The sequence below is a fragment of the Salvelinus fontinalis genome, chromosome 7, assembly GCF_029448725.1.
Source record: "Salvelinus fontinalis isolate EN_2023a chromosome 7, ASM2944872v1, whole genome shotgun sequence".
NCBI classification, from domain to species: domain Eukaryota; kingdom Metazoa; phylum Chordata; class Actinopteri; order Salmoniformes; family Salmonidae; genus Salvelinus; species Salvelinus fontinalis.
In genome coordinates, this window is record NC_074671.1 from 11763577 (window position 1) to 11776201 (window position 12625).

General features: G+C 43.2%; 1 protein-coding gene across 8 annotated transcripts in view; it reads left to right on the forward strand.

Moving 5' to 3' along the window:
• The window catches only part of LOC129858976 (RAB11-binding protein RELCH homolog), a 139039-nt gene that overhangs the window by 17194 nt on the left and 109220 nt on the right, over window positions 1-12625 (forward strand). For 4 of the 8 annotated variants that reach the window (XR_008760114.1, XM_055928255.1, XM_055928251.1 and 1 more), the window contains exons 2-11: window positions 3973-4062; window positions 7370-7441; window positions 7578-7630; window positions 7789-7902; window positions 7996-8178; window positions 8304-8398; window positions 8819-9091; window positions 9241-9316; window positions 9483-9578; window positions 9801-9824. Coding sequence is in view for 7 of the 8 variants with exons in the window: in XM_055928255.1 (XP_055784230.1) it covers window positions 3973-4062; window positions 7370-7441; window positions 7578-7630; window positions 7789-7902; window positions 7996-8178; window positions 8304-8398; window positions 8819-9091; window positions 9241-9316; window positions 9483-9578; window positions 9801-9824 (1076 nt within the window). In the remaining variant the exon portion in view is untranslated. The remainder of the gene's footprint in view (window positions 1-3972; window positions 4063-7369; window positions 7442-7577; window positions 7631-7788; window positions 7903-7995; window positions 8179-8303; window positions 8399-8818; window positions 9092-9240; window positions 9317-9482; window positions 9579-9800; window positions 9825-12625) is intronic. The other 4 variants (XM_055928253.1, XM_055928256.1, XM_055928254.1 and 1 more) reach the window with 4 other exon arrangements.

Sequence of the window (12625 nt, forward strand, 5' to 3'; positions counted from 1 at the left end):
CAGGGAAGCTCGTGGCTGTGCTTCCCTTTAGTCCATAATATTTTTCAAGCCCTGCCACATCCGACGACCGTCAGAGCCGGTGTGGTACGATTCAATCTTAGTCCTGTATTGGCGCTTTTCCTGTTTGATGGATTGTCTGACAGCATAGCAGTATTTCTTATAAGCGTCCGGATTAGTGTCCCGCTCCTTTAAGCTCTATTTAGCTCAGCTCTATTTATTTTTAATTTTTAATTGAACGAGGCAAGTCAGTTAAGAACACATTCTTAATTACAATGACGGCCTACCAAAAGGCAAAAGGCCTCCTGCAGGGACGGGTGCTGAGATTTAAAATAAATTAAATAAAAATATAGGACAGAACACAAATCAAGACCAGAGACAACACTACCTAAAGAGAGACCTAAGACGACAACATAGCATGGCAGCAACACATGACAACACAGCATGGTAGCAGCACAAAAGTGTACAAACATTGTTGGGCACAGACAACAGCACAAAGGGCAAGAAGTCAGAAACAGCAATACATTATGCAAAGCAGCCACAACTGTCAGTAAGACTGTCCATGATAAGGTCTTTGAATGAAGAGATTGAGATAAAACTGTCCAGTTTGAGTGTTTGTTGCAGCTCGTTCCAGTCGCTAGCTGTAGCGAATTGATAAGACGAGCAACCCAGGGGTGTGTGTGCTTTGGGGATCTTTAACAGAATGTGACTGGGTGTTTGGTATGTGGAGGATCTAGCTGGGCTGCAGTGGATATCTCAGATAGGGGGGAGTGAGGCCTAAGAGGGTTTTATAAATGAGCAACAACCAGTGGGTCTTGTGACGGGTATACAGAGATGACCAGTTTACAGAAGAGTATTGAGTGCAGTGATGTGTCCTATAAGGAGCATCTAGCCTTTGGCTCGGTGCGGATGTTGCCTGTCATCCATGGCTTCTGGTTGGGATATGTACGTACGGTCACTGTGGGGATGACAATCAGACACTTGTTGGGCCAGCCAGGCCTAGAGTCTCGCTCTCACTCCCCCCCTCTCTCACTGTTTCTCACTCCCCCCTCTCCTTTCCTTTGTGAAAGATCCTGTCATCCCCTACAGATTCCAGACATTCTGAGATCTGTCTGAAGCACCAGAGTGTCCTCAACACCCCCCAGCCAAATAGTCACTGAGAATGTTGTTGCAATTAGCGTCCCACAACGTACTGCACTCATTGATTGGGAGGGAGCATACTGGAAAGATGGGGCCATATGAAATCTCAGGCTGTCTGTTCTCAGACACAAGAGACGACAATATAAGCCATGGACACACACACACACACACACACACACACACACACACACACACACACACACACACAAGAAAGGGTTCCAAACATGTTGGCAGTGAATGGACACTCTCTCACACACACCCTCCCTTGGCAGTCACAGGACTGAGTGTGTGTGCTTTGTGTGGCCACAGATCTGACCATGTGACTCACATTCATTACTGTGGCATCACCTCTGGTTTGGTAAGTAGAGAAGGGGCCTTAAAGGCGTCCACATGCTTCCCAGCTGAAACAGTTGGGAGCAGTTTGCATGTTAGGGCAACATTTAGTGTTGTTGTTCGTTTTGGACTTCGGCAAGGCTTTTTTTCAGCTGTTCAGGCACACAAGATTTTTTTTCTTCTCAAGGCAAGCCGAAGCCGGCAGCCAAAATCTACTCCCCCTTGTCGGCGATTGGTCAACAGTAGGAGTTCTTCAGTGAAATGCCTGTTGTCATTCAACGAGAAATGACTGATCCTCATGCACATTTGCACATTTGATACTGCACCAAACATCATAGTTAGATGTAAAATTGCGCCACTAAGATCTCTACAAAAACATCAAAATGAATGACAGAGTTCTTGAGTTAGATGAATTCAGACTATTTTGAGGAAGTGTATACTGGCTACGGCGTCTCAAAATGGACAAATGGTACTATTGCCGCTTTTTCAGGTTTAACGCTTATTTCCTGTAATTCTACACATTTTGTCATGAGGTGCAAAGAAAATGAAGCGGTTTTAAAGGAATTATTCCGGTAATTCTATACATTTTACTAGGTCTAATGTGTATTCACTTTCTTTTTACCCCCTTTTTCTACCGATTGTTGTGATATCCAATTGGTAGTTAGTCTTGTCCCATCACTGCAACTCCCTAACGGACTCTGGAGTGGCGAAGGTCGAGAGCCATGCATCCTCCGAAACACGACCCTGCCAAGCCGCACTGCTTCTTGACACACTGATCGCTTAACACGGAGATCTGAACATGAACATTTCTGACAAGTTATAAATAGCTCTCTAAGGTCTGCAATGACTGACCTGACAAGAGGAACTGATGATGCACTACCCAATTTAGAAATGACACCTTGTGCATTCTACTATTACAACTTTCAAGAGTAAGTTTAAAGCCAGATTGAGTTCCTTGAAAAACAATAGATATACAGTGCGTTTGGAAAGTATTGAGATTCCTTCACTGATACAGCCTCCCTCATCAATCTACACACACTACCCCATAAGGATAAAGCAAAAACAGGTTTTGTTTTAACAATAAAAAACTGAAATATTACATTTACATAAGTATTCAGACACTTTTGATTATTTGATTCTTATCACATTCTACATCTAGGCCTGCGTCTCCATTGTTTGGGAATTTGTTTCTGAAACCAGAGCGGTATCCAACCAAGCAAGCAAGCTAGATCTAGTCAGGGTTAACTAACACGGAACCCAAACCGGCTGCGCGCGTGCGCACATTTATTTTGTACCCCCACACCAAACGCGATCACGACACGCAGGTTAAAATATCAAAACAAACGCTGAACCAATGACATTAATTTTGGGACAGGTCGAAAAGCATTAAACATGTATGGCAATTTAGCTAGTTAGCTTGCACTTGCTAGCTAATTTGTCTTATTTAGCTAGCTTGCTGTTGCTAGCTAATTTGTCCTGTGATATAAACATTGAGTTGTTATTTTACCTGAAATGCACAAGGTCCTCTACTCCGACAATTAATCCACACACAAAACGGCCAACCGAATCGTTTCGAGTCATCTCTCCTCTTTCCAGGCTGTTTCATCTTTGAACTTATATGGTGATTGGCATCTACACTTTCATAGTATTACCACGACAACCGGCAAAAACTTTTGTCTTTCAATCACCCACGTGGGTATAACCAATGAGGAGATGGCACGTGGGTACCTGCTTCTATAAACCAATGAGGAGATGGGAGAGGCAGGAACTGCAGCATCTGCGTCAGAAATAGAACTTGACTTCTATTTTAGCCCTTGGCAACGCAGACGCTCGTTGGCGCAATAATTGAATAACATGGATTTCAAAATGTATTTTGCGACGCTCGCACACGCGACGTATCCGGTCTGGTCAGCATGTAAGGCTAACCGTGAACTCTTCATTCAGACAATGCTGAAACATCAATCCATGGGCGAGTCAGTGACACATTTTTCATTTGTGACAAACTTTTCTTTCATTATGAATTAATGCTGTCATTGGTGTGCAATATTTATTTTTATTAAGTCATACAAAAGGTTTACATTACGTGAAGTTTAAAACGATTCTGTCATTAGTGGAGTTAGCTGTGAGTTAGCCTGCGCCGGAGCAGGTTAGTTCTGAAGGATTTGTTGCCGTAGAAATGTGCCTGGCTTAAAGGTGAGCTTCTTTTTATATGACCGGTTATCTCGAGTTGAACTCAGAGTTGACCAAAGTTCCCTCGCTAACTCCTCAAACCTGCTTGGTAGGATACCCCTCAGGATGATGTATAACCCAGAAAACAAACCGGTTTGGGTGTTGTCTACCCCCATGTCCTCTCCTGTCCACTCTCCACATATAGTGTTATGTTGTCTGTTGTGATTTCTCCCAAGCTGTTTATATCCAGGGTGATGTGGTGAATTCTGTAATGATCACTATATGAATGGGCTGAATGATGTGATTGCTTTCTCTGTGCCTTTCCCCTGCCAGACCGAGCGGGCAGCATCAGCACGTTGGACTCTCTGGACTTCGCCCGTTACTCTGACGACGGGAACCGGGAGTCGGACGAGAGGGTGGCAGGTAAGACGAGCTGTACCTGTCCTGACCGGGCAGAGATCGAGAGACGGACATGAAGAAGGAGAGAAAAAGAGAAACAACAGACAGAAAAGAGCAGGGGAAGGGATAGAAATACAGACAGCAGTGTATACTGGACCTTTCCTTGTCCTTTATGATGTCACGGTATAACTATAGCCCTTTATGATGTCACGGTATAACTACAGCCCTTTATGATGTCACGGTATAACTATAGCCCTTTATGATGTCACGGTATAACTACAGCCCTTTATGATGTCACGGTATAACTACAGCCCTTAATGATGTCACGGTATAACTACAGCCCTTTATGATGTCACGGTATAACTACAGCCCTTTATGATGTCACGGTATAACTACAGCCCTTTATGATGTCACGGTATAACTACAGCCCTTTATGATGTCACGGTATAACTACAGCCCTTTATGATGTCACGGTATAATTACAGCCCTTTATGATGTCACGGTATAACTACAGCCCTTTATGATGTCACGGTATAACTACAGCTCTTTGTTGTTAGTGTAAATTCAGCCTTTTATGATGTCACAGTAGCACTCCAACCCTTTATGTCACAGTACACACCCAGCCCTTTATGTCACAGAACTCCAGGCATTTATGACATCATAGTAGTACTCCAGCCGTGTATGATGTGGCATCATGAGGCCACACCAGCCCAGTAGAGCTTGCTGAGGATGACATCACTATGGTTCCATTCCAGATTTACCTACCCATTCAAATATCCCTGTTAGTAACCTACATAGCCTTCCATGGGCCTGTCTAGTGAGGCTACAGCGTTAGAGAGATTTACCTCCATCTTATTAAGCCATCCTGCTTTAAATGAAGCACTAAATGTAATTGAAACCGTGTTATTTTCTCTCACAGGAGCTGTCGATGTCACTGGATGATGTAAAATTCACACTTTTTTTTTTCTGAGTTTTTCTCACGACCCCCACCAGCTAATCTTCGCTGAATACATTAAAGATCAGAGAGGATGAACAGAATACGTTAAAGATCAGAGAGGATGAACAGAATACGTTAAATATCAGAGAGGATGAACTGAATACGTTAAAGAGCAGAGAGGATGAACTGAATACGTTAAAGAGCAGAGAGGATGAACTGAATACGTTAAAGAGCAGAGAGGATGAACTGAATACGTTAAAGAGCAGAGAGGATGTACTGAATACGTTAGAGCAGAGAGGATGAACTGAATACGTTAAAGAGCAGAGAGGATGAACTGAATACGTTAAAGAGCAGAGAGGATGAACTGAATACGTTAAAGAGCAGAGAGGATGAACTGAATACGTTAAAGAGCAGAGAGGATGAACTGAATACGTTAAAGAGCAGAGAGGATGAACTGAATACGTTAAAGAGCAGAGAGGATGAACTGAATACGTTAAAGAGCAGAGAGGATGAACTGAATACGTTAAAGAGCAGAGAGGATGAACTGAATACGTTAAAGAGCAGAGAGGATGAACTGAATACGTTAAAGAGCAGAGAGGATGAACTGAATACGTTAAAGAGCAGAGAGGATGAACTGAATACGTTAAAGAGCAGAGAGGATGAACTGAATACGTTAAAGAGCAGAGAGGATGAACTGAATACGTTAAAGAGCAGAGAGGATGAACTGAATACGTTAAAGAGCAGAGAGGATGAACTGAATACGTTAAAGAGCAGAGAGGATGAACTGAATACGTTAAAGAGCAGAGAGGATGAACTGAATACGTTAAAGAGCAGAGAGGATGAACTGACTAGTAGAGGAGCAATGTGTCTGTCCACTACATAGACCTCTGTTACTGTGTAGACTGATATAGCCTAGCCTATTCTAGTGTTTGTTCTCCTCACCTCAGAACATATATGATGACTAGAGACCAGTACTGTGAATAAAATGCAAAGTACTATTGGGATTTTATTTTCTTCAGAATTTGTTCTGTCTAATTGTTTTTATGTGGCTGATGACAGGACCATGAGCTCCACATCTGAACTCATCTCTTTATGTGACTTATAATTGGCCTGTTATCTTTCCTTTTCTGAATGCCAAATGTCAATTCCAACCCTTTAGCTTTGTAAGATGAGAGTTCTGGAGGATTCTCCAGTAACCATGCAGCAGAGCAAGCTGTGGTCCCTTCACAACCACAGACCCTCTACTCATCCACCCCTACTCTCCCTCCATCCCTCCCTCCCTGTGGTTCGGCATCTCCTACTCCCTAAACCTCCTTCTCCATCCCTCGTCCCAACATGTCTCCCCCAGCTGTCTGACTCTGGGTGTTTTGGCTGTTATGATCCAACCCCATCCCAGTGGCTCCAATACTGGACAACACTCCTCTAGGCCAGCAGCTCTCTGCTTTCTTCTTTCTTAGCTTAGTTTTTATTTTTTACTTCTTCACTTTTGTTCTTCGTTTTGTTGCATCCTGTGCGCTCTTGATCAGCAGTGTGAAAATGTGTCTGGCCCGCTTCCTGTTGAACTGGGACAGACTTGACGTACTGAAGCGGCAGATCTTTGGTACACAGCCATGCAACATGTTCTCTCTGGTCTCCATTGCTTCTCTTCCTCCCGTGTGGTTTTCTTCGTGTCTAAAGACAAACGTGAACTGGGAAATCACTTGAGGTTTTAGACCCCTCTCAATGTAGCATACGTAATTACAATTCATATACATGTATTTTTCTCCTGTAATTATTGTTAATGCATAGGGTAATTAGCGGCTATCCACTCCCATGCATAGGCCTAATATTATATCCTATTAAAACACAAATTATTTGACCAACCACAATGCTAGCAGCACCACTCCAAACTCACGTTTTTATCTATTGATTGTAAAATCCCTGGTCAGACAGCTATTAGCATATTATATAGTCTGCATCCCAGTAGAGGAGAGTAGTTTCCTCTCCCTGTCTCACGATAGGTGAAAACCGATTCCCAGAAGGTGTCCTCCTCCATGTTGCTTTCACCTGTCCTCTGCATTCAGATCAGTGCAGATGAAGTAAAGGAGACGAGTAGAGGAAGTCACTCTAGACTATTGGGATGCAGCCTTAGACACTCATATAGATTGAAGGACTCTCTGTTAGTCAGCTATCCCAGGATCCTCTGCTGCATGCGTCCATTAGATTCATAGTTTGTCTCCCGTTTATTTTTATCAGTCTCTTTATTTATTTTTTGCCTCCGCTTCTTACAATACATGTTGTTCTTTTGGTCAATTTTTTGTTTGATTTTTCATGGCCATCTTTTTGTTTGTTTGTTCCTGCTCCTTGGTTGGATGCACTTCCTTCCTGTGTGTTGTGATGTCACTTCCTGTCCAGTGCTGGAGTTTGAGCTACGGAAAGCCAAGGAGACCATTCAGGCTCTACGCGCCAACTTGACTCAGGCAGCAGGTGGCGTACTTAACACTTCTACTCCTCCATGTCATCCCTCTCTCCATCTCTCCCTTTTTATGGAGCTTCTCTCTAGCTCCTCCCCTCTTTCACTGGGGTGGGAGGGTTCATCTGTTCTGTTGCTTTGTCTTTCTAGAGGGTGACACTCAGGAGAGAAACAAGAACTACAAATCAGATCCTGAGATTCAGGTGGGCCGGTCTCTCTCCTACACGTTGCTAGTAACTGTATGAAGTGCACTTGTGGAGTACCAATGCAGCGAATACACAATGTTTCTTCAAAATGAGAGTTTATTGAAAAACGTGACTTTTCGAGTTGATTGATGTTTCATCTGTCTCTATACTCTTAGGAACCTATCCGCCCACTGGAGAAGCGAGCCTTAAATTTTCTTGTGAATGAATATTTATTAAAGAATGAGTGCAAACTGTCGGCCATCACATTCTCTGATGAAAATGATGACCAGGTAATGTTTGATTTGTCATTCAAGTATTTAATGTTCCATATAAGGCTGTATAGAGTATATAAACATATCATCCCATCTTGTACGGTCGTTCAGGACTTTGAGTTGTGGGACGACGTGGGCCTGAACATTCCGAAGCCTCCCGACCTATTACAGATCTACAGGAACTGTGGCTCCGCCCTTCCGTCGCCACGGGATACAGTGGATATATCCGTGGGGGTGGAGTCAGGCGAGCTCACTGGGAACTACATTGTCCAGAAACCTGATCTCTTGCAGCAGGTAGGAGAGTGAGATACAGAGCTCTGCAGTGACTTGAAAACTAAACAATCCACTCAGACTGATTTAGTCCACACCTTCTCTCCATTCACAATGCTTACTCAAATCCTCTTCTCTGTCTCTGTCAGCAGCAGACTGAGATGGTTGAGGAGTTCGAGTATCAGATCAGTCTACTGAACGAGGAAAAACAGAGTCTGGCTGACCAGGTCAAGAAACTACAGAGGTGTGTGTTGAGAGAGGTTGTAGAGCCATTACCCCATCCTATGTGGTCACAGATAGATGCTAGATTTGAAAATATCACTGCCACAGCATGTGACCTTTATCCCTTGAACTTTGAACTGGCATTTCAGCAATCAGCTCTCTGTCCACCCAGGGCCTATTCAGTCTATTTATTTTATAAGTTTTATTTATCTAAGCTAGTCAGTTAAGAACAAATTCTTATTTACAATGACAGCCTAGGAACAGTGGGTTAACTGCCTTGTTCAGGGGCAGAACGACAGATTGTCAGCTCGGGGATTCGATCTAGCAACCTTTCAGTTACTAGTCCAACGCTCTAACCACTAGGCCACCTGCCGCTCCTATTCAGGAGGCTGCAATCATTACAACTTTACAGCTATTCTGATTTATTTTCTCTCTCCTCCAGTGAGATCCAAAGCCTGAGAAGGACAGTGTCCCCCCCTCCTCCTGACCAGGGCTCACATCTCAACTCCCTCTCCTCCTCATCCTCACCTCCCCCTCCCCGGCCCCCCCTGGACAACGGTCAGTACCTGGACATCAGGAGAGCCTCAGAACCTGACAAGCCCCACACTGAGAGCAACCCCCCCACTCAGACCGTCAGTTCCCCTACACACACCTCTACACAACCCCATGCCAAGCTAAAGTGCAGAGGGACGGTGGTGTTTGACCAGCCCAACAGGTAAATCTGAAGATATAGTGTAGTTTCTCAATGTGACCCGTAGATGGAGCCAGTGGCCTGTAATAAACAGTCAGATTCTATTTCTCTTGACTGGAGTGAGCTTGATTCTGGTTCACGCTCTCGTCTTTTCGCCTTGTGTTCATTGACAGGAAGTTGTCACCAGCGTTCCAGCAGGCCCTGTTGTCCTTTTGTAAGATGTCAGCTGACAGTCGTCTGGGGGCAGAGGTCAGAGGTCACCCCTAATCAGTCACATGACCATAGTGTCAGCTTTCTATGTCTAAGAGTATAGTATACTACTATTGAAACCATTGGAATATGTAGTCCTCAGAGCAGTGAAATATCAAAATGTGTATTTCGCTCTTTAATATTAGCCTTCTCTCCCCCCGCTTAGGTGTCGAGGATAGCAGACAATGAGGAGAGTGTGATGCTGATGTTGGGTCGCTGTCTCCCTCACATCGTCCCCAATGTCCTCCTGGCCAAACGAGAGGTACCTCCCTCTCTCATCTCCCTCCTCCTCCCCCATCCTCCCATCAACACGGGCTTCTTTCTGTCTTTAGTTTGGAATTCAACGTCTGTCTCCACTGTTTTTCACACATTCTCATCTCTCCTTCCCCCTCTCTTCCACTTTTTTGTTCTCTTGCTTTCTCTTTTGTCTTTCTTTCACTCTCTCACCCATTGTCTCGCTCTGTGCATGCCTCTCTGCTCCTAGAGAATGGTTGCACACCTGTGCCAGGTGAGTTGGACACGCCCACATCTGCATGACCTCACCTGACCTCACATCCAGGTGTAACACAGGCCCACGCCACTGGCTACAAACACACATAAGTCTCATCTGATTGGCTAGTTACTCAAATTCGAGCAGGACAATGCCATGCTAGTATTTTGATAATGTATGAACAAGCTTATGTTTTTTAATTTGTTTTATTTATTTATTTTTATTTAACCTTTTTAACTAGTTAAGTTAAGAACAAATTCTTATTTACAATGACGGCCTAGGAACAGTGGGTTAACTGCCTTGTTCAGGGGCAGAACGACAGATTTTTACCTTGTCAGCTCGGGGATTTGAACTTTCGGTTTACTAGTCCAATGCTCTAACCACTAGGCCACCTGCCGTTAGGGGTAATGGCTAGTTTCAGTAATTAAGATTGCTTGTGTATATATGAGGTAAAGGGATCAATCGAACCCGACCAAAACAATGAGAACGCCATTGTAATGCCCTTGGGGGATAGATCCAGAATCTCCCGCAGCAAAATGATCCTACATTTAGGCTTGTATGTTTGTATGTGTATTTTACACCATGTTGAGGTGAAAAAGGGAATATACTGTTATGGATGTCAGCTCCTTTACATGTTCATGACATCATCACCAATCAACTGCATTACACTTTAAAATAAGACTCCAACTTCCACCACCGAAAAAGCGGCAATAGTACTGTTTGTCCATCTTGATGTGCTGTAGCCAGTATACACTTCCTAAAAATAGTCAGAATTAATCTAAGATAACTCAAGAAATCTGTCATTCATTTTGATGTTTTTGCAGAGGAGATCTTAGTCGTGTAATTTTCCATCTAACTAAGAAGTTTGGTGCAGTATTTCTCAAAGAAAAAATGTGCATGAAAATGAGTCGCTCCTTGTGGAATGACAACAAATACTTTTTTGAAGAATCCCTACTGTTGACCAATCACTGACGAATGGGCGTGGACATCGCTCTGAACTTTAGCTTGCCTGAACAGCCAAAAAAACACACCGATGTCCAAAACGAACAAAAACGTCACAAAATGTCATCATAATATACAGTTGATGTCAGAAGTTAACATACACTTAGTTTGGAGTCATTAAAACTCGTTTTTCAACCACTCCACAAATTTCTTGTTAACAAACTATAGTTTTGGCAAGTTGGTTAGGGCATTTACTTTGTGCATGACACAAGTATTTTTCCAACAATTGTTTACAGACAGATTATTTCACTTATAATTCACTGTATCACATTAGTGTGTCAGAGGTTTACATACACTACATTGACTGTGCCTTTAAACAGCTTGGAAAATTCCAGAAAATTATGTCATGGCTTTAGAAGCTTCTGATAGGCTAATTGACATAATTTGAGTCCATTTGAGGTGTACCTATGGATGTATTTCAAGGCCTACCTTCAAACTCAGTGCCTCATTGCTTGACATCATGGGAAAATCAAAAGAAATCAGCCAAGACCTCAGAAATGTTTAGACCTCCACAAGTCTGGTTCATCCTTGAGAGCAATTTCCAAATACCTGAAGGTGTCACGTTCATCTGTACAAACAATAGTACGCAAGTATAAACACCATGGGACCACGTAGCTGTCATACTGCTCAGGAAGGAGATGCGTTCTGTCTCCTAGAGATTAACATACTTTGGTGTGAAAAGTGCAAATCAATCCCAGAACAACAGCAAAGGACCTTGTGAAGATGCTGGAGGAAACAGGTACAAAAGTATCTATATCCACAGTAAAACGAGTCCTATATCGACATAACCTGAAAGGCCACTCAGCAAGGAAGAAGCCACTGCTTCAAAACCGCCATAAAAATGCCAGACTACGGTTTGCAACTGCACATGGGGACAACGATCGTACTTTTTGGAGAAATGTCCTCTAGTCTGATGAAACAAAAATAGAACTGTTTGGTCATAATGACCATCGTTATGTTTGGAGGAAAAAGGGGGAGGCTTGCAAGCCGAAGAACGCCATCCCAACCGTGAAGCACAGGGGTGGCAGCATGTTGTGGGGGTGTTTTGCTGCAGGAGGGACTGGTGCACTTCACAAATAGATTGCATCATGAGGCAGGAAAATGATGTAGATATATTGAAGCAACATCTCAAGACATCAGTCAGGAAGTTAAATGTTGGTCGCAAATGGGTCTTCCAAATGGACAATGACGCCAAGCATACTTCCAAAGTTGTGGCAAAATGGCTTAAGGACAACGAAGTCAAGGTATTGGAGTGGCCATCACAAAGCCTTGACCTCAAACCCATAGAAAATTTGTGGGCAGAACTGAAAAAGCGTGTGCGAGCAAGGAGGCCTACAAACCAGACTCAGTTACACCAGCTCTGTCAGGAGGAATGGGCCAAAATTCACCCAACTTATTGTGGAAAGCTACCTGAAACTTTTGACCCAAGTTAAACAATTTAATGGCAATGCTACCAAATACTAATTGAGTGTATGTAAACTTCTGACCCACTGGGAATGTGATGAAAGAAATAAAAGCTGAAATAAACAATTCTCTCTACAATTATTTTGACATTTCACATTCTTAAAATAAAGTGGTGATCCTCACTGACCTAAGACAGGAGTTGTTACTTGGATTAAATGTCAGAAAAACTGAGTTTAAATGTATTTGGCTAAGGTGTATGTATACTTCCAACTTCAACTGTACGCACAAACTCTACCAAACCGTTTCGACTGGGAGCATGTGGACGCCTTTAGTCTATTGCTTGTTGAAGTCAGCTACGGTTTGACTTCATCTATGAGATTGTGGTGTGTGACACAATGGTGTTTGTGTGTGAC